The sequence below is a fragment of the Grosmannia clavigera genome (genome assembly GCF_000143105.1).
Source record: "Grosmannia clavigera kw1407 unplaced genomic scaffold GCSC_167, whole genome shotgun sequence".
In the NCBI taxonomy this organism is placed as follows: Eukaryota; Fungi; Ascomycota; class Sordariomycetes; order Ophiostomatales; family Ophiostomataceae; genus Leptographium; species Leptographium clavigerum.
The window spans coordinates 861,950-879,816 of NW_014040772.1; the positions used below are offsets into that span (position 1 = coordinate 861,950).

Here is a 17,867-nt window from a genome sequence, read left to right on the forward strand (position 1 = left end):
TACAGCAATCATCGCAGATAGTCGTCGCATTCTGTCTGCCTTTTCATATGTTCCCCGCATCAGCACCCTTTTATCTGTATCCTTTATAGAGTCCATTTTCGTGTCCAAAAACGTAAGAAGATACTTTCACCCTCATCGTCGCCTCATCCCCTCACCCCTTCACTCTGGCTTCTTTGCGCCCTCCGTCACCGCCGCCAAGATCAGGTCCTTGGCCACCTCCACGCCCTCCTTGCTGCCCACAACCTCAATCGGCTCGTTGCCAGCCCGGCCCTGCGGCACGTGAATCCGACATCCGCTCTGCTTGCGGATCGACTCGATCTTCTTGCCGCCGTGTCCGACAATATGCCGAAACACCGACGGGTCCGGCAGCAGCAGATAGCCTGTCGCTCCGCCGCCTTGGCCCTGCTGCTCGATCGCCTTGGCCAGTGCCCGCTGAGCCTCTTCCACGTTCTCGGGCGAGCCGTGCAGGACCCATGGAATATCGCCCTCCTCCGACGACGTCGCCTCCACCACGCGCCACGAATGCGCACCAGCTGCTGCCTCCTCGTCATCGGTGATCAGCGGCACCGTCCCGCTGCCGTTGACTGGCATCGCTGCCGTCGGCCCCGTCGGCCGTGGCGGAATCGCTTGGCCCGCATGGTCGACCGTCACCTGATTCTCGTTGCGCATCCGCCGGAAGAACTGCCCGTTGTTCGAGACGGCATGGTGCACCCGCCTTGGCACCTGTACCGTCACGCTGTGCTGTTCGCGCACCAGTGACTGAATGTGCTCCTTGGCCTTCTCCACGTTCGCCGGCAGCCCCGTCACCTTGATCTCCGTCCGGTCTTCACCCTGGCGCGGAATGTCCACCGTCACCGAAAACTTGGCCTCCATCTGTCGTCGGGTCTCGCCGCCTCGTCCGATCAACGCCCGATGCTTGTCCCGTGGCACGTCCAACACGCTCGAGATCTGGCTCGCTCGCTCGTTGACAAATGCCTCGATCTGCGCCACGATCGCGTCCACCACCGCCTTGCGGCCCTCCACCTTGATCGTGCTGCCGCTGCTGTCCTGACTCGGGAATTGGATCGTGCGCGACAGCTCCCGTCGATCGTCCGATCCGCCGGCCTTTACCACCAGTTCTCGGAGGTTGGATCCTGAAGGTGTTAGCAGATCCGGTCGTAGACAAAGAAACTAAGTAAACAAAATAAACAAATTACCCCCCTGTGCCGATCAGCGCCTTGTGGTACTTCTTCTCCACCTCGATCGTCTTCGTCACCGTGTCGTCCAGCACCGCCTTCTTCTCCTCCAGAAATTTCTTGGCTGCTGCTACCTGCGTCTTGGTTCCCTTGATCTGGATCTCCACAATGGACTCCGGGTCGCCGCGGCTGTTCGGTATGTCGATCTTCGCCCCCGTCTGCTGCCGGAGCGCGTCCATCGCCGATCCGCCCTGTCCGATCAGGTACGGCACCTGCTTCTGCTGCACACTCAGCGTCGCCGTGTACGCGTTGTCCTTCAGGTACAGGAACAGCGTCATCAGCTCCTCGCGCGCCTCGTCCGCTCCTCGCTTCGGGCCACGCACAATCACCTCGTCCGGTCCCTGCTGTCGCCGGCCCTTGCCCGCTTCGCTCGCCACGTCCGTTGCCGAGTCATCGTCGCGCGTGCTCTTGGCCACCCGCGGGAAGAAGATCAGAACCTTGTACCGCGTCTGCAGCCGGTTGATCGTGCTGCCCTGCGCCCCGATCAGCTCCCGGTGAAACTTGGGCTCGATCTTGAGCACATGCGTCACCTCGTCCGCCAGCTGCCGCGCAACCGCGTTGATGTGCGCCTTGGCTGCTTCCGCCTTGGCCTTGGGCCCCTTCAGCTCCACCTTGCCGTCCTGCACCTGGATTTCCACGTCGTACTTGTCGCGGAGGTCGCGAATGTTGCTGCCGCCCTTGCCGATCAGGTGGTTGGCGTATGCCTTGGGGAAGTCGAACGACAGCGTGAATCCGCGCTCCTTCTCGTCCTCCTTCTCCTGCTCCACAAACGCGTTCACCTTCGCCGCGAGGCCCTCGACAGCCGTCTTGGGACCGCGCAGCGTCACCACCGAGCCGAGGTTGGACACCCGCACAGGCGGCTGGTTGGCCTGCCGCTTCTCCTGCTGCTGCTTGATGAACCGCCGGAGCCGGTCGTGATACTTCAGCGGCACGTCGATTGACACCGCCTGGATGTCCTCCTGTGCCCCGATAAGGTCCAGGATGTGCTTCTGCGCATCGCGTACGCCCTGCTGGAAGAGTGCCAGCTGCTCGGCACTCGGCGCCGTTTGCGGAACTGCGTACGGCTCGGCAGAACCACCCGACGGTCCCTCGTACACCAGCAGCAACGGTGCAGCCGGCTCAGACGCGTCCGGCACAACCAAAAACACGCCGTGTTCCTGCTGCAGCCGCGGCCGCACGTCGTTGCGGAGGAACTGGTGGAAAAACGGGTCGACCGGCACTGTTGCCATGCGCGAAGGCGGGTGGCCAGTCACGATGTTCTTGATCTCCGACTGCGCCCGGAACGCGTTCTTTCCGTCACGCGAGTACAGCTCCCACGGCAGTGCACCCTCGCTCGTAAACGGCGTGTTGATGTGCGCCTGGTACTCCTTCTCGAGCCGCTCAATCTCGAGCCGCTCCCGCAGATACCGCGTCACGTTCCGGGCGTGGGCAGTAGCACTGCCCGGGACCTGCCGGTGAAACCGCGAGATGTCGTAGTTCGAGCACTGCATGCCCATGGCCAGGTCAATGGCCCGGTCGAGCCCGGCATTGACCTGGTCTGCAGGGCCGATGATCGTCACTGTGTCGTCCTCTTCGTCCGTAGGTAGCACGATAGCGCAGCCCGTCTCGTTGAAGAACTCATCCATAGGCGTGCCGTGGTTGCCGATAATAAACTGCTGGCGACCCTTCGGGATGGCCGTCTGCTGCAGTTCGAGCTGCTGGCGAAGCTGTTCCGCCAGTTTTTCGATGTCGGCCCGCGCGTTCTGCACCGCCAGCCGGTCACCTGCCAGCTGGATGTGATTGTCGTTGGCGGCGGGCACGAACACCGGCCGTGACCCAGCCACTGGAGCAGCCGGCGGCTGCGCCGACCAGGGCTGCAGAGGCGGCACGCGAACCTGTACCCCGTTGTTTTCCAGCTGCGCGAGCAGTCCGTTTCTCGGGTCGGCGATGAAGGGGTAGAATTCGGCTGGGATACCGCGGAGACGGGTGCTCACATTGGCCGTGCGTTCGCCCACAATCTTGAGAATAGCGTCGTGAGCAGCACGGGCAGACAGGGTGTTACCCTCCACCGTCACGTCGATCAACGCGTCATCGTCGTCGTCCAGCGCAGACGCCGCAACGTCCTCCGCCTTGGGCAGCTGGATCCGCGCCCCGGTCTTCTCCTGGAGAGCCTTGATAGTGGCGCCCTGTTTGCCGATGATGAACGGCCTCACGGACTGCGGGATAGGCACATTGACCGTGACCTTTGCGCCGATCTGCTGGATGAGGTCCTTCAATGCCTGCTGGGCCACATCTGGAGGACCGGTAGCGTCGAAGCGTCTCCTGCCTCCACTGGGAGGAGCCATGGTGACGTTGGCGCGCGACTTGCGGTTAATATCCTTGATGATGTCGGGAATCGGCCGCTTCAGGGCCCCGCGAGGGAGAATCTGCGAGTCGTCCAGGAAGACGGTCGTCACGTTTCGCCCGGGAATCGACAACGACGGCGGCCCGTTAGGAGAGCCTGCTCCGTTCGCATTAGCAGGCGTGCCTGCCCGCGTCGAAGGCATCGACGACCGAGCGGAGCCGTTAGACGCACCGGTTGCAGTGCCGTTTCCATTGGCCACAGCTCCGTTCTTGGCGCTCCATATAGGAGCCACATTGACGGCCGCCTTCTTGGGGGCGCCGAGCTCGGGGAAGAGCTCATGTGACTGGGTGTCCAGCTTCGGCATGGCAACCGGCTCTGCTTCCTTCTGCTTGCCGGCAGCCTTGGTAGACGGTGTGGGCGCCCAGGATGGAACAGGGCCATCGGCAGCAGCTGGCTTGGCCGCAGAGCCGTCGGCTTCCGTGGCCGCCAAAGTGGAGACGGCAGCATCGTGCTTCAGGTCATCCTCGTCGGGTACCTCTTCGACCGTAACCTGGTGCTTCTGCAGCAGCCTCTGGGCCGCAGATGCCTCACTTCCGAGATCTGAAGCAGCTGGAGCGCTAGAAGCCATGGTCGATCGTTCAGAGGGGGCTATTATGTTGGGTGGTGGCGTTGAGATCGCTGAGGATGTGGAGACGGCAATTGACAATCACAGCGGTCTGTAGTAGCAGTTCGTTAAACAGGAGATTTGCCAGAGAAAGGCACATGCATCACCCTTGACGGATCCGTGAGACGAGCCACAAGCAAAGCTACCGAAAACAAGGGAAAAAGAAAAGACTCGGAAAGGAGGAACGGGAGCGGGGAATCGTTGTAAGAGCAAATATAACAGGGCAGACAATCCCAGCGTGCTGTGCACAATGGACAATGGCCAAGCAGCACAGGGGAAGCTCGAAGTGCGTTGAGGCGGAGAGAATAGAGATAGTGCTGGGGAAAACGAAAAGGAGAGGAATTGGAAGATGGAATCAACTCCCGAACCTAAGTTGAGGCGCCAGACGTGGCCCCACAATAAAAAAGAGGAAATAGGAGCGCAAGCTGGCCAAACCAGGCAGGTCTATTAGCGGAACGTCCCAACAGCTTCCTATGCGGGGAGTTTGTGAGGTGTCCCGGTGCTGAAGCGAGGATGGAAGGAAGCAGACGGAAGACAGATATCTGAAGCCAGAAAGCGTAATGGGGGGCTGTTATGGAAACTGCGGGGCGCCGAGAGCGAAACGGAAGGAACAGAAAAGAGCGCTCGAGTGCATGCGAGAAGATCAATGGCGAATTGGGCCTGATACCATCTGATTGGTGAATGGCTTCAAATGGGGTGTTCGTCGAGCTGGCCTCAGAGCTATGGCTACGGGTTGCGTGTCCATGGCAAAATAAAAAAAGGAAATGGTCAAAAACATATATATCAGGAGTATAGTAATTACATAAGAGCTCTCTTACAGAATATGAGAAAGAACGCTGCTGAGTGTTGACTCGTGCCGGTCCCAACACAGAGGCACACAATATTATTACAGCCCGAATACGCTGTCTGCAGTAGTCATCTGTCAGCATATCGCAGACAGCTCTGCTCGGAGAGTCGTTGGCAGGCCGGTAACTTACGATACTAGTCTCCCGACCATTCCTATTCTAATGCGAATTACATGGGTCCTAAAGCTCGCACTTATATTATGTCCGGAGGACACGACTCCGTTCATGATTTGTCCTTCGCAGTCTGCTTACCTAATTTCGAACCGCACCAACAAAATTGCTAGGCGGTGGACTGAATTGGTCTAGAACAAAACAACACGACGTACGGAGTATTCGGAATACAACACAGCTCCTGCACTACGTAGGAAAGCTGAAAATATACTCGTATACGGAGTATTCGTCAAGACATGTCGTTTTGGCGGTCGATAGGTCAAAGCAGCATTGGTATATATGTCACGTATGTACGGAGTACGGACATCTTACTTTTTGATCTCCTACCATGGTACTGCTAACGTCATAGGCAAGCGCACACATGCACGATCACGTGGCCTCTCACACCTTCGGAATAACTGGCGGTGTTCGTATATGTACTTGCTCACTATGTGAGCCAAAATAAAAACTAAGGTAAATTTTTTTTTTTTCATTATAAGATGCATATTCTGCTAGGGCGGATTGTTGATATGACTATTACAAAATTATCGAGACCATTTCAAACAATTCTTTGCTAGTCGTCGTATCCACTTAATATTAAGCACTGTATTGGTTCTCTAGGGGCAATGCATTGATCTCAGCATCATATTGATGCCGAATATAGAATAGGTAAAGGGGTGTTCTGAGAGGCAGTGGTTGGTTGGAAAACATATGCTGAACAAGCTCAGCACAGCCTTGTGCCTCGTGCTAAATTTGTAAGATGCACACATTGTATTTAAATGCATTACGTTGCACAGGTTCCAACAAGCTCCAAAGAATTTCGAGAAGCTCCTGCCCGATCATGTTCCGTTCACAAAGTGGTCAAAACATGTTCATGCGGCTGTCTTTAGCCGGCGCGCAGCATTGATACCACAATGAATGTAGCACATTACGAGACACGGCAAGCTGCATTGTGCTGGAAGGTGTGGCTTTAACCTCGTTCACTACTCTACCAGTGGTTGGTGTCTATACGGAGAAGGGTAATTTTTGATCAAGTCCCATAGCTCTGTTTGTGTACTCTGTACGGAGTAAGTCCTTTGCACACATGTCACCCTAATTCAGTCTAAGATACGAAGAGGCGTCCTTGCAGAAAGAATGTTGCAAAGAAAGTTGTGCGACCTAGAACTAGCACTTGGAGATACGGTAGACAGCTACTAATACAGATTGACGCAACATATGTTCATAACAATGCACTCGAATTCACCTTCCGAATCATTAAGAAACATGAAGAAACGCACAATTGAGCGCTTAACTGCCGATAAGTTAGAGCGGGTTTCGTTTCCACAGGCAAGATGCCGAATTCGCGGGTTATGCCCGTCCAGAAGTATTCTTGTATCTCTTGTGAAGTATAAGAGGCTGCTAGAAAGTTGCAAAATACGCCGAGAAGTAGGCCTGAGTTCTTTCTACTTACACGGTGTGAAAGATAGCAATATGCTAGACGAGTAATCTACTGAGGATTCCCTCGACCCTCTACCGTGCGCCCGACGGACGAATACAGCATGTGGAGTTTTCTATGTGTACATATTATCCACCTTGTGATGCTAGGAGCGAAAAGAAACATACGCCATTCAGGCAGTCTACAAAGATCGAAACAACAGTATCTCTGGGGGGTTTCGCTTTAGTCTGCCACTACATAGGAGATCGACGGGGGGTTTTCCCGCCAAGAATCTTTTGGGTAGCCTGGACTGCATCTCTTCTGGTAGCTGATATTCATAGGACAAAGAGCCAGATTGGCTCTGCGTACATCAGTTGCCTGAATACACAAAGAGCTCGGCGAGATTGCCGGTGTTGAAGAAAAATGTCTTTCCAAAAGAAAGAACAATACGAAGGAAACGCGCTATGGCTGAAAACGGACATGCGCCGTTCTGTTTCTCCATTCTATTAGATGGACCGTCAGAGCCTAGTTTCAGCATTGAGACACTGATGTATCCTATGCGCCTTGTTTCTACGAGCGAGAGACTGCTGCCTTGCCGCGAAGGTTTCATGCTTCTTGCTCGCAGTCTAATGAGAAAGAGGACAAAATCTCCGAAGGTACCGTTTTCTCGTCCTAGGAAACTTAGCCCTGCCCCGAACGGCCCCAAGCCATACATAGTAAACGCTATCTATTTCTGACGGCACTTCAACGAAATTCCAGGACTGCTGGACTGCGGGGCTGCAAGTCCAATTGTAGTAGTAAGTATAAATTCCGCGCGGTGTGTTAGTCGTAGCTGAAGTGACCGCTGTATCCCGAGAAAACGAGCACCACGTCAACTGATTGGGCCCAGTTGACCAAAGCAGAAAATGGCTGTCTTGCAATTCGTATATCAGCAAAGCTATCCTGGCAGTGATTGTTCCCCAGGGGCGCAGATAAGACAAACGCCCGAAGAGGTGTTTGTGTCCCCTCTGCCCGGGAAGCTCTCATTAGAGGATCGAGTGACTGGGGAGCCAAGTGGGCAGACGGAAGGCAGATAGCAGGCGACGGGGAACAAGCAGACAGACGCGCCAATACGACGCTGCTTCCCAGTCGCAGCTAGCCGCTCCCACTGTTATTGGGAAGCAGGGTTCTGTCTTACATGTATGCAAGATACAGAGCGACAAGCAGGGCCTCGTAAGCGTCTCTGAGCCAGACGTCGACTGGTTGTGGCTTGTAGCAGATCAGACCGGGTTAATCGAGCATTTCCATCGTCGCAGCAGACGCCCATGGACGCGTGCGAGAGAAGACGAAAGTAAGCTGGCTCGTGTCGCAAGCTCTGAAGCAGCACATCCCGAACCACTCTCTCATCTCCCCCCTCTCCCCCCTTTCGCCTCCACCAAACAGAGGATTTCGCGCACCCCCGCGACCCCCCCATCGCTTGTCTACAAGTACGTGTGCTCTGTGTATGTTACGGCTGAGGCTGGGTGCGACAGGTCGACTCTCTGGTGGTGCCACATCGGGCACCGGACGAACAGGCGTCGAGTCGTGCTGAGAGGTACTCGTAGACGGAAAATCTCCAGATCTAATCTTCCGAGTACCGGGGGGGGGGGGGGGGGGCGGTACGACGGCACAACCAGGCCGGACAGGCGCAATAAATTGAGCACGGAGGGAGCAAGGATCAGGGAAGAGAGAAGAAGAGCGAGAGAAAGAAAAGAGACGAGGTCTTTCCGTGCGGTGGACAGCGCACGATTGCATCTCGCGATTGAGCTGCAGCCTCGGAACGCAACTCGTTCCGTCCCCTTGCGCGCCTTCCTGTTTTTATGCCAAATCGCCAACGGTCAGAGCTGCTTGCTATCTTACTACCTGACTCTCGGGTCTTGTTTTCCCGCGTCTTTCTGCCGCATGCTGCACACCTCACACCTGTGCAGGTACTTACTTACTTTGTCGATGGTCTCCACTCCTCCGTTACGCAACGGGCACTTTTCTCTCGCAGCAGCCGTTACGGTTGGTCAAACGGTCTCCACCCCTCGTCGCTTCCTCGACGACTCTGCTCCTGGGCCGGTTTCTGCTCATTTCCGGGGCTTTCTTCTGTTGCGTACTCGTACTGGCAAGATTTAGAGCAGACGCCACAGTCCATCCACCATCCAGTTTTCCGACCAGAGATTCTTCAACAGACGACCAGCCTAACGGTTCTGGACACGGATTGAGGAATCTGCCATCCAAAACCAGCCCACATCCCCCCTCCTTCTCCCGACGCACCGTCTGCTGCCATCCAGACCATTTCTGGCGCTACATTGTCTCCGTCGCTTTCTGGCCAGGCAAGCCTGCTCCTTCCTGACTAGTCTACACGTCTCCGTTCCCGACCGGCCCACAGTTACCCTTCCATTTCAGGGCCTTCACACGCCCAAAAGCGAAGGCGTACCGCCCAGAGCGAGCAGGAAAGAGGGAAAAAAAGCCAGGGACGACCGAGGCGCCCCCAAAAGGCCGTCTGCGCACCCACCAAGCCCACCAAGCCCACCAAAAGCACCAGAAGCACCCGAAGCACCAGAAGTCACCAATCCATACAAGTATAGACACTATTACCCGCACTCTTTGTTTCTTCCCCTTCCCTCCACTTCTCTGCTCCTAGCCTGCTCCGCCTACAGGTGTACCATGGACGGAGGCGGCAGCCAGAGTCTGAACACTTTCTCCAGCGGCAATTCCCAGCAACGTCGACGCCTCACCAAGCGACCGCCTCAAGCCCGCTCGCAGTCGTCTTCCCTCAGCTTCGATGGTCGCACCCTCGACATCCAATCGCTCCAGAGCAAACACAGCTCCACGAGTCTGAGGCGTGCTCCCAGTGCCCCGCAAACTCGCTCGTCCGTCTCGGCCAACGCGTCGTCGTCCAACAACTCCTCGCCTCGTCGTCTGCCCTCTGCCGCTCCGAGCGGCCTGCCGAAACCTGAACCCATTCTCGCCAGCGGCGACTTTCTCGCGGCCGACCCCCAAGTCCAGTCGCCGCATTACCGATTTCCGTCTCTGCAGGGCGAGCAGGCCTACCAGGGCTATCAGAGCTACCAGAACCCGAGCCAGGGACAGGCCCAGAGCCAGAGCCAGAGCCTCCTGAATCACCAGAACCACCAGAGCCTCCAAAATCACTACATCCACATCCACAACCTCCACAACTACCAGAGCCCCCAGACCAACCTTCCCTCCACTGCCGCCGCGGCAACGGCCTCCGTTCCCTTCGTCGCTGCCAACAGCCACGGCGGTGCGCTCACCTCGTCGTCAGAAGACTTTATCGGCGCTCCGTTTGACGGTGCTGCCATCCTCAACCGGATTGACGAGACTGCTGCTGCCCCTCTTCAGACTCAACTGTTGTCCTATCCAGCACCGCCCGCCCGCAGTGCGCCCTCCCCTCCTCGAGCCGCCCAATACCCCTTCCATCCAGCCATGGCCTCTCCGTCGGCCCAGCAGCTCGGCAGCTTCACCTCCGCCTTTGCTGCTTCCAACCCCACCATCACCGCTACAACCACCACAACCGTCGTGTCTGCTCCCGCCTCCGCCGCTGTTTCACCTGTCCCTTCCGCCGAGATGGCCGAGAAGATCCCGTCTGCACCCCAGATCAGCGCCGCCAAGGTTCTCGAGTCTCAATCCCTGGCCTCCAAGCGCTACTCTGACGAGCCCAAAGATCTCAAGGCGCCCTCCATGCTGCGGAAGAAATCCGGCTTCTCTGGCTTCATGACCAGTCTGGTCGGCTCGCCAAAGAAACCGCTCATCTCGGCTCCCGAGAACCCTGTTCACGTCACCCATGTTGGCTATGACAGCAACACAGGACAATTTACCGTGCGTATACATCCCCCCCTCCTTTTTCACTGCTGCTGCTGCTCTTCTAACCTCTCGCATAGGGTCTGCCGAAGGAATGGCAGCGGCTGATCAGCGAGAGCGGCATTACCGAGAAAGAGCGCACACAGAATCCAGAGGCACTAATGCAGGTCATCACCTTCTACAAAGAGACGACGGAGAAGCCGCAAGAGGACCAGGTCCTCGAGAAGTTCCACGATGCCCGGCCGGGTCTGCAACCCGTATTGCTGCCAACATCGCCGGCGTCACAGCAGCCTGGCGCGTCCCCGGGCTACATGGCTGCGCCGTCGCTCATCAGTCCGCCCGCCAGCCCCCGTTTCCCAATTGTCAACCACCATGGCAGCTTCGAGAATCCACGCTCTCCACCACCCGTGCCCAAGACGCCTCTCGGAACCCCGATGAAAGACCTCAACCTGGTGCCCAGCCGGCGAGCCCCGAAGCCGCCCGTGAGCTTACCCTCCCGATCTGCCCCGCATCCTCCGTTCTTGCCCACCAAGGACTCCGGCATAGGGATGGTGCAGCCGCTGGACGAGTCCGGCGTGCCAAAGGAGAATGTTCCCATGCTTCCCGAGGAGCACCGATCACGGTCTAGCTCTCGTGCCACTGCGTCTTTCGGCACGGCCAACAGTTCAGCCCAGGCCAGCGTCCAGGCCAGCGTCCAGGCCAATGTCATTGCACAGGCAAACGCCTATCAACAACAGCTGATACAGCACCAGCAGGAGCAGGCCATGGCACAGGCACAGGCTGCTATGACCGGCCAATTGGGGCGCTCTGCAAGCAAGCGCCAGCCGCAGTCACCCGCAGGCCTCGTACAACAACCAACGCCTCCCCATTCTCAGCACCACCAGCTCAATCGGTCACCGGATGCGAACGGCGTAGCGCGCTCACCGCAGGCGCTATACCCAGCTCCGACATTCCAGCAGCAGCAGCAGCAGCTACAGCAGCATCAACAACAACAGCAGCAGCAGCAGCTGGCAGAACAGCAGCAGCAGGCTCAACTGAAACTGCAGCAGGCTCAGCAACAGCAGTTGGCGAATGCACCAAAACCGCGCCAACGGCCACGCGCAAACACAGGCGGCGATATCGTCTCCAGGTTGCGGCTGATCTGCTCAGAAGGAGACCCTCGCGACATCTACCGTGGCCTGTCAAAGGTTGGCCAGGGCGCATCGGGTGGCGTCTACACCGGCTTTGAGAGAGGCAGCAATCGCCTTGTGGCCATCAAGCAGATGAACCTGGAGCAGCAGCCGAAGAAGGACCTAATCATCAATGAGATCCTCGTCATGAAGGACAGCTCCCACCCCAACATTGTAAACTTCATCGACAGCTACCTGAGCAGCGGCGAGCTGTGGGTGGTGATGGAGTATATGGAGGGTGGCAGCTTGACCGACGTTGTCACCTTCAACATCATGACAGAGGGCCAGATTGCCTCTGTTTGCCGCGAGACCCTGAGGGGCTTGCAGCACTTGCACTCTAAGGGTGTCATTCACCGTGACATCAAATCCGACAACATCCTTCTGTCCATGGAAGGCAACATCAAGCTGAGTGCGTTTCCCCGACTGCCATCTTTCCTTGCTTCCATGTGCTGACCCCTCTTTGCAGCCGACTTCGGCTTCTGTGCTACCATCAACGAAGCCCAGAACAAGCGGACAACCATGGTGGGCACGCCATACTGGATGGCACCCGAGGTGGTCACGCGGAAGGAGTACGGCCGCAAAGTGGACATCTGGTCGCTAGGAATCATGGCCATCGAAATGATCGAAGGCGAGCCGCCGTACCTGACAGAGTCACCTCTCCGAGCATTGTGGTTGATCGCTACCAACGGGACACCGGTGATCAAAGACGAACAGAACCTGTCGGAAGTTTTCCGCGATTTCCTCTACTTTGCCCTCAAGGTAGAACCAGACAAGCGGGCCAGCGCCCATGATTTATTACGGGTACGCACTTCATACTCCCTCTGTTTCTTTCCGCTTGTTCGTCTACTTTGCACCCGGATTGCTGACATTCGTCTTCTCACAGCACGATTTCATGAAGCTTTGCGTAGATTTGAACCAGTTGTCTCCTCTCGTTCGGGCTGCTCGCGAGGCAAAGGCCCTTGAGAAAGCCCGGAAAGGGCAATAGAAAGGGGGCAAAAGACTGTGAGATATCCTTAGCGACCGGACGAGCTGCCGAAGCATTCTATACACCATCTCTTCCGTTACTTGTCCTCATACTCCGGACATGTACGTCTCGTTAGCGCCACTTTCCCTTCTGCACCGGGAACATGCAGGCCCAATGCACTACTTTTTCTCTTATTTTACAGCCACGACTACACTTGGGAGAGGGTGACGAAAGAGGCAGAAAATAGCCTCTGGGTCTTCAGTTATTGTTCTTTGGGGAGAAACGACGAACCTACAGGGTAGGAGGGACTTGACTATTTGTTTTGGTCTTCCCATGATCTCATGTTCTTTTTTTGACCTGATTTACCATGAAGGCGCGTACTTGTGTGTGCAATCTCTGCATCCAATATAGATGAGACACTTGCCTACCCCCATTATGAATACATCTATTCTACAGCAGTCCACGAGAGAATGGATATGTTGGAAATGATACAACTGGACCAATCCATCAATTCTGCCATCGCAGTGAATACAACGTAGTACAGCGCGTGCTGTTTATGTCGCATGTACGCAACAACAATTGTAATTGTGGAAGATGAGGGGTCTGCAGCATGTGGCGTAACACGGGTGGCACATATATCGCAAGGATTTGGTGAAATCTAACCAGATGTTGTCACCTGTCTATTTTTCTTAGGAACTGGAGCCCTATCTTGATCAACTCAATGACTCTCGTTTATGTCCATCCAGTTTACTGGGCCACCTTTTCCCTAAGAAAGATGCGATCCTATTCTCATCCCAGTGGCACAATCAAAGCAGTGCAAAATAAAAGGAGAAAATAGAGAGCGAGATGGAAGACAGAAAATGCAGTTTCCCGGGTGGTACTCTTGTAATCTCCCAAGTTAGACGCTCAAAAAGGCATGTTGCGCAAGAAAAACCTATGCTCATGCAGTGTTTAAATGATAGCGTTCCCTTCGCTTGCTAAGCTTCCCGTTGCTTCATGGAGGGTCCGAAACTGGATGCAACTCCTGGCCGATCAATGTTGACATCCTCGATAGCCGGCCTAGTAGAGAGAGTAGCCACCATCAATGAGGACGTTGGCCCCAGTCATGAAGGAGCTGGAGTCGGATGCAAGGAAGAGGCACAGCCCGTTGAGCTCGTCAACATTGCCCAGACGGGCTTGTGGCGTCAGATTGCGCCAGATCTTCTTCTGGGCATCAAGAGCAGGAACCTTGTTGAGGGCAGTGTCCATGTAGCCAGGGGAAATGCAGTTGACACGGATGTCATACTTGGCCCACTCGGCAGCCAGAGACTTGCCGAGCTGGGCAACACCGGCCTTCGAGGCATTGTAACAAGACTGCTCCTGCGGATAGTTGACAATGGTTCCAGACATCGAGGCAACGAGGACTATAGAGCCAGGCTTGTTGGCAGTCATCATGGCCCGACCCACGGCCTGAGCCATCAAAAAGGAGCCTGTCAGGTTGATGTCGATCAAACGGCGGAACATGGCCGGATCATAGTCCTCGGCCTTGATGTTGGAATCGGCAATACCGGCCGAGTTAATAAGCACATCGGGAGCGCCGTACAGGTTCACGACCTGTTGCACAGCAGCATTGATGGCGTTCCCGTCACGGACATCTACCTTGAAGAAAGACACGTCGATGCCAGATTTGTGGTGCAGCTCCTCGGCAGCCTCGTCGCCAAGGTTCTGGTTGGCATCGAAGATGACGATGGCCTTGGCACCTGCCTCAGCGCAACCCCGTGCCATATAGTTGCCCAGACCCCGAGCACCCCTTGTAGCAGGTTAGCTTTTGTATTCTATTGTTCATTTCACCCGTCTTGGCAGTTCTTTCGATCACATACCCAGTGACAACGATCACCTTGCCCATGACAGTCATCTTCTGCAAAGTGGGCGGCATTGACTTGAAGACTTTGGGATCCAGAGGAGTGACATCTTCGCTCTCTGGATCGGTCACAGTGGCGGCTTGCTGCGCCTTCCCATGCACGGGGATGCTGAAGTGATCAGGACTCGCAGAGACGCCTTTCCCATCAGGGCTGTAAATCGAAACAGGGACCTCAGTCTCTTTAATGACCTCAGTCTTCTTGGATGTGAGCGAAGCCGTCACGGACAGTGCCCGAGCCTGGGTGGGCAAGCGGTAGACGGTAGGCTTCGCAAGAACTGAGCGAGCCGAGGTGGCCTTGACTGCGAAGCGCGCAGGACCGGCGAAGGAACGAAGGAGAGAAGACATTGTTAGATGTCTGGATGTGAGATGGCGGGTTTGTGTTGTAGGTTGTAGAAAACTGCCTTTAAATTCTTGTCGAATTTGAGGAACTTGATAGATGCAAGAAGAGTTGGTAGAAAAATCCAGTCTCGCAATATGAACTGATTTCAAAAAGATCTGAGGGTGTGCAGAGCAAAAGCTTTTAGAGCTTGGGCAAGAATGGGCCAAACAAAGTCTCGGAAGAGAATGATTTAATCAAGCTGGGGGTCAGCAGTTTGGTACAATGGAAGTACCAGTGCTCCTCAATAGCGACGACAAAACGGCGTTGAGGGTAAAGTCATGGCAGACAATCGTTGGAGCTGAATAGGCTGTCTTATATAGAAAGCAGGGGTAGTAGCTGGATCGGTAGATGCAAAAGCTGGCAAGGGCGGAATAAACGAAAGTGGCAAGACAAAAGTGTCAGTGTTGCGTCGTAATTCTAGAGCAAGTTCTAGAGTGGGCGAGGTATCCACGCAAGCTCTACGTCGTACAGCAAGTTCTGAGAGGGATCTCCGGTGCCGGTTTGTGGTGGTTAGGGGGGTCGAGAGCAGAAAGGATGGGAGGTGTGTGTAGTAGATAGTAGAAGGAGCAGTTGAATGAAAGGTGATTGTGACTAGTTACGGGCCAGGCGGTGGCCGTGTGAAGAGGAGGTGAGCTTAATCTGTCAGTGGATGCCTCTGGATTGGTAACGGGAAATAAGCTTTCAGTTCGGACGCTTTGGCACGGGATCATGGCGCATTCTGATGCACTAGAGTAGGTCGGAACAAAGGGGGATTGAGCTCTGAAAGTTCCAAGGACAAGGGGCAGTGATAGTCTCCCGTTCCGTGGAGGGCAAGACTAGGCGAGTGTAGCCTGACTCAGGGTCTAGTGAGATGAAACTCACCCTGCAACTGGCTCTTTTCCGAGGAAGGTTGAGAGGAAGTCGAAAAAGTACCTGATGTGGAGAGTGAGGTGTTGAAACGAAGAGAGACAGTATTTGGAAGTTCGGGTAAACGTTGCAGATTGGCATTAATAGGCAGATATCGAACTCTGCCGGTACGTAGATAGTAGTATTATTGCAAAGAAGATTGGGATTTAAGAGTACGGAAGACGTTACAAAAGCGTGAACAGCAACAGAAGAGGAACAGAGACGAGAAGGGCTAGCAGTTTTATTTGTGTCCTGTCTTTTGCAGGGACGAGACGCTGATCACAGCCAGCTGGAGGCTTGACAGTCTTTGGCGGTGTCGGCACGAAGAGGAAGGTGCGCTACTCTACCTCTTAATCGAAGCAGGGAAGGCACGTTGCCAGGGGAAGCGGGGAGGGGTGTCTACAGCAAAGCGAGGTCGACGAGGTCCTAGGTGTACAGCATACTCGTACATGGTGTCAGGAAGACTGAAGAACGCTCTCCGGGGTCTGGGGAAAGCCCAGAGCCTGAATGCCGATCCCAGACGGGAGGCAAATCGACAAGACTGATAAGCCGGCGGATATTAACCGGTAGGAGCAGGCTTCGACTGCTCACTGGCCAGACTGCTTTCAAAACTGACAGACAGACCAAGACAAGGTCATCGGGCCACCCTGTGGCGGCTTGTGGTCGGGCTGGCTTATTTCCCTCTGTGGACGGCTGGTATCTTCCTGACTTTGCTGTGTGGGGGGCAACCCATTCGCTACTTGGCTGGTTGCAAGGGCTTCGTCTCTGGCTTTGCCCGACCAGGAAAACGACAGAAACAAAAAAGGCAGGTCATGCGCCGGGTCGTGCTATGAGAACCGTATACACGCACGATGGCGTGCTGCCGTGTTTGGGAGGTCTTGTGAGCAGGACGGTTCGGTTGGCATGGCTTGGCCCTGATGTCTTCACCGCTCCGATCAGGACGACCGGCATTATCTCTGGTCTCTGGGCCGGCCGTTGAGCTCGATGTCGTGCATACGCAGCAGGCGTGCTGCAGTATCGGTGCAAAGGTCCCGAGGCATCTTTATCGCAGACGGGAGGCAGCAGCCCAGGTCTCGCGAACGAGAGAGGCCCAAGTCAGCACAAACACGGGCCTCAGCCTCCCGTATCCAATGTGTCGGGATGGATTCCAGAGCGCCCAAGCGTCAGCCCTACTTGACACAGAAGGGGGGCGATCGGAAAATTACGAGGATACTGTTTCGTATTGTTTTGCCGACGGTACGGAGTATAAACCAGAGGAATAGCCGCCCATATCGCGCTTTTTTTCTTTTTTTCTTCTTTTCTTTTTTTCTTCCTTTTTTCCCATTTTGTTTTCTTACACAGGGGAGAACTCCCTGATCCGACGGCTGCATTCCAGCACGCCTGGATTGGCGGTGTGGAAGCCGTCGAGATCGGCATTCGCAGGGCATTGTTTATGACGGGCAGCCTACAGCGATGGACGCGAGGGTCGCGAGAACAGCAGACTGGCCGACTAGTTCGTCGAGGCCGTTTCCGAGGAGCCGCCGGAAGGGACTAACCAAGCTCCAACGGCGCACTAGGAAGCTCTAGCTCTACAAATGCGCATGCCGATCGGATCAGACGTGTGCCATCTGCTCGATAGAAGGCAAGACAGAACGAGACAGAAAGACTGAAGACGAAAGCGGAGCGGTAAAGGAGGAGGTGGTGCACACATCATGCGTTCAAGCAGGCACGTAAGATATCTTAAGATGGGAACGGTGGTTGCCGCAGCCTCGCCTGCGAGTACGAGCTGCTTCCACGGCTTCACGGCTGATCCGTGCATGTCAGAGCGCAGTGGAGGCGGGTCCTGCAGCCGGTGAGCCATCTTTCCGTACGAATACGGAGGAGTGGGCTGTGGCTCCGATTGGCAAGCAGTCGGATGAGCTGGTGGTGTGTGCATGAGAGAGGGCGTCTGCAGAGGGGAAAAGAGAGCACAGCGATCAGCAAGAAGACCGTCAGCAGCCAAGCACAAGAGCCTAGACCGGCGATCAGCATGGCCTAGCGCGACAAGCAAGAGCTACACAATGGTTGCATCACGGCAGCGCATTGGCACATTATCCCTCAGCTCGTACATAGTAGAGCACTGACGGGCGGCCGTG

The 17,867-nt window shown here is 55.6% G+C and overlaps 3 protein-coding genes across 3 annotated transcripts; 1 reads left to right on the forward strand and 2 right to left on the reverse strand.

Annotated features, from left to right (window-relative positions):
• Window positions 1-159: 159 nt before the first annotated feature.
• On the reverse strand, window positions 160-4,186 carry CMQ_6027 (RNA-binding effector protein; the record flags this gene model as incomplete). The annotated part of the gene is made up of 2 exons (XM_014315092.1): window positions 160-1,042; window positions 1,197-4,186. The coding sequence occupies 2 exons, from the start codon at window positions 4,184-4,186 to the stop codon at window positions 160-162; spliced, it is 3,873 nt and encodes a 1,290-aa protein (XP_014170567.1).
• Window positions 4,187-9,301: 5,115 nt separating this feature from the next.
• CMQ_5941 (serine/threonine-protein kinase) lies at window positions 9,302-12,610 on the forward strand (the record flags this gene model as incomplete). The annotated part of the gene is made up of 4 exons (XM_014315006.1): window positions 9,302-10,474; window positions 10,537-12,034; window positions 12,092-12,426; window positions 12,509-12,610. 4 exons carry the CDS (start codon window positions 9,302-9,304, stop codon window positions 12,608-12,610), a joined length of 3,108 nt encoding a protein of 1,035 aa, XP_014170481.1.
• A 1,038-nt stretch (window positions 12,611-13,648) lies between these two features.
• CMQ_6226 (short chain dehydrogenase reductase) lies at window positions 13,649-14,834 on the reverse strand (the record flags this gene model as incomplete). Its single annotated transcript, XM_014315291.1, has 2 exons — window positions 13,649-14,378; window positions 14,449-14,834. The coding sequence occupies 2 exons, from the start codon at window positions 14,832-14,834 to the stop codon at window positions 13,649-13,651; spliced, it is 1,116 nt and encodes a 371-aa protein (XP_014170766.1).
• Between the last annotated feature and the right edge of the window lie 3,033 nt (window positions 14,835-17,867).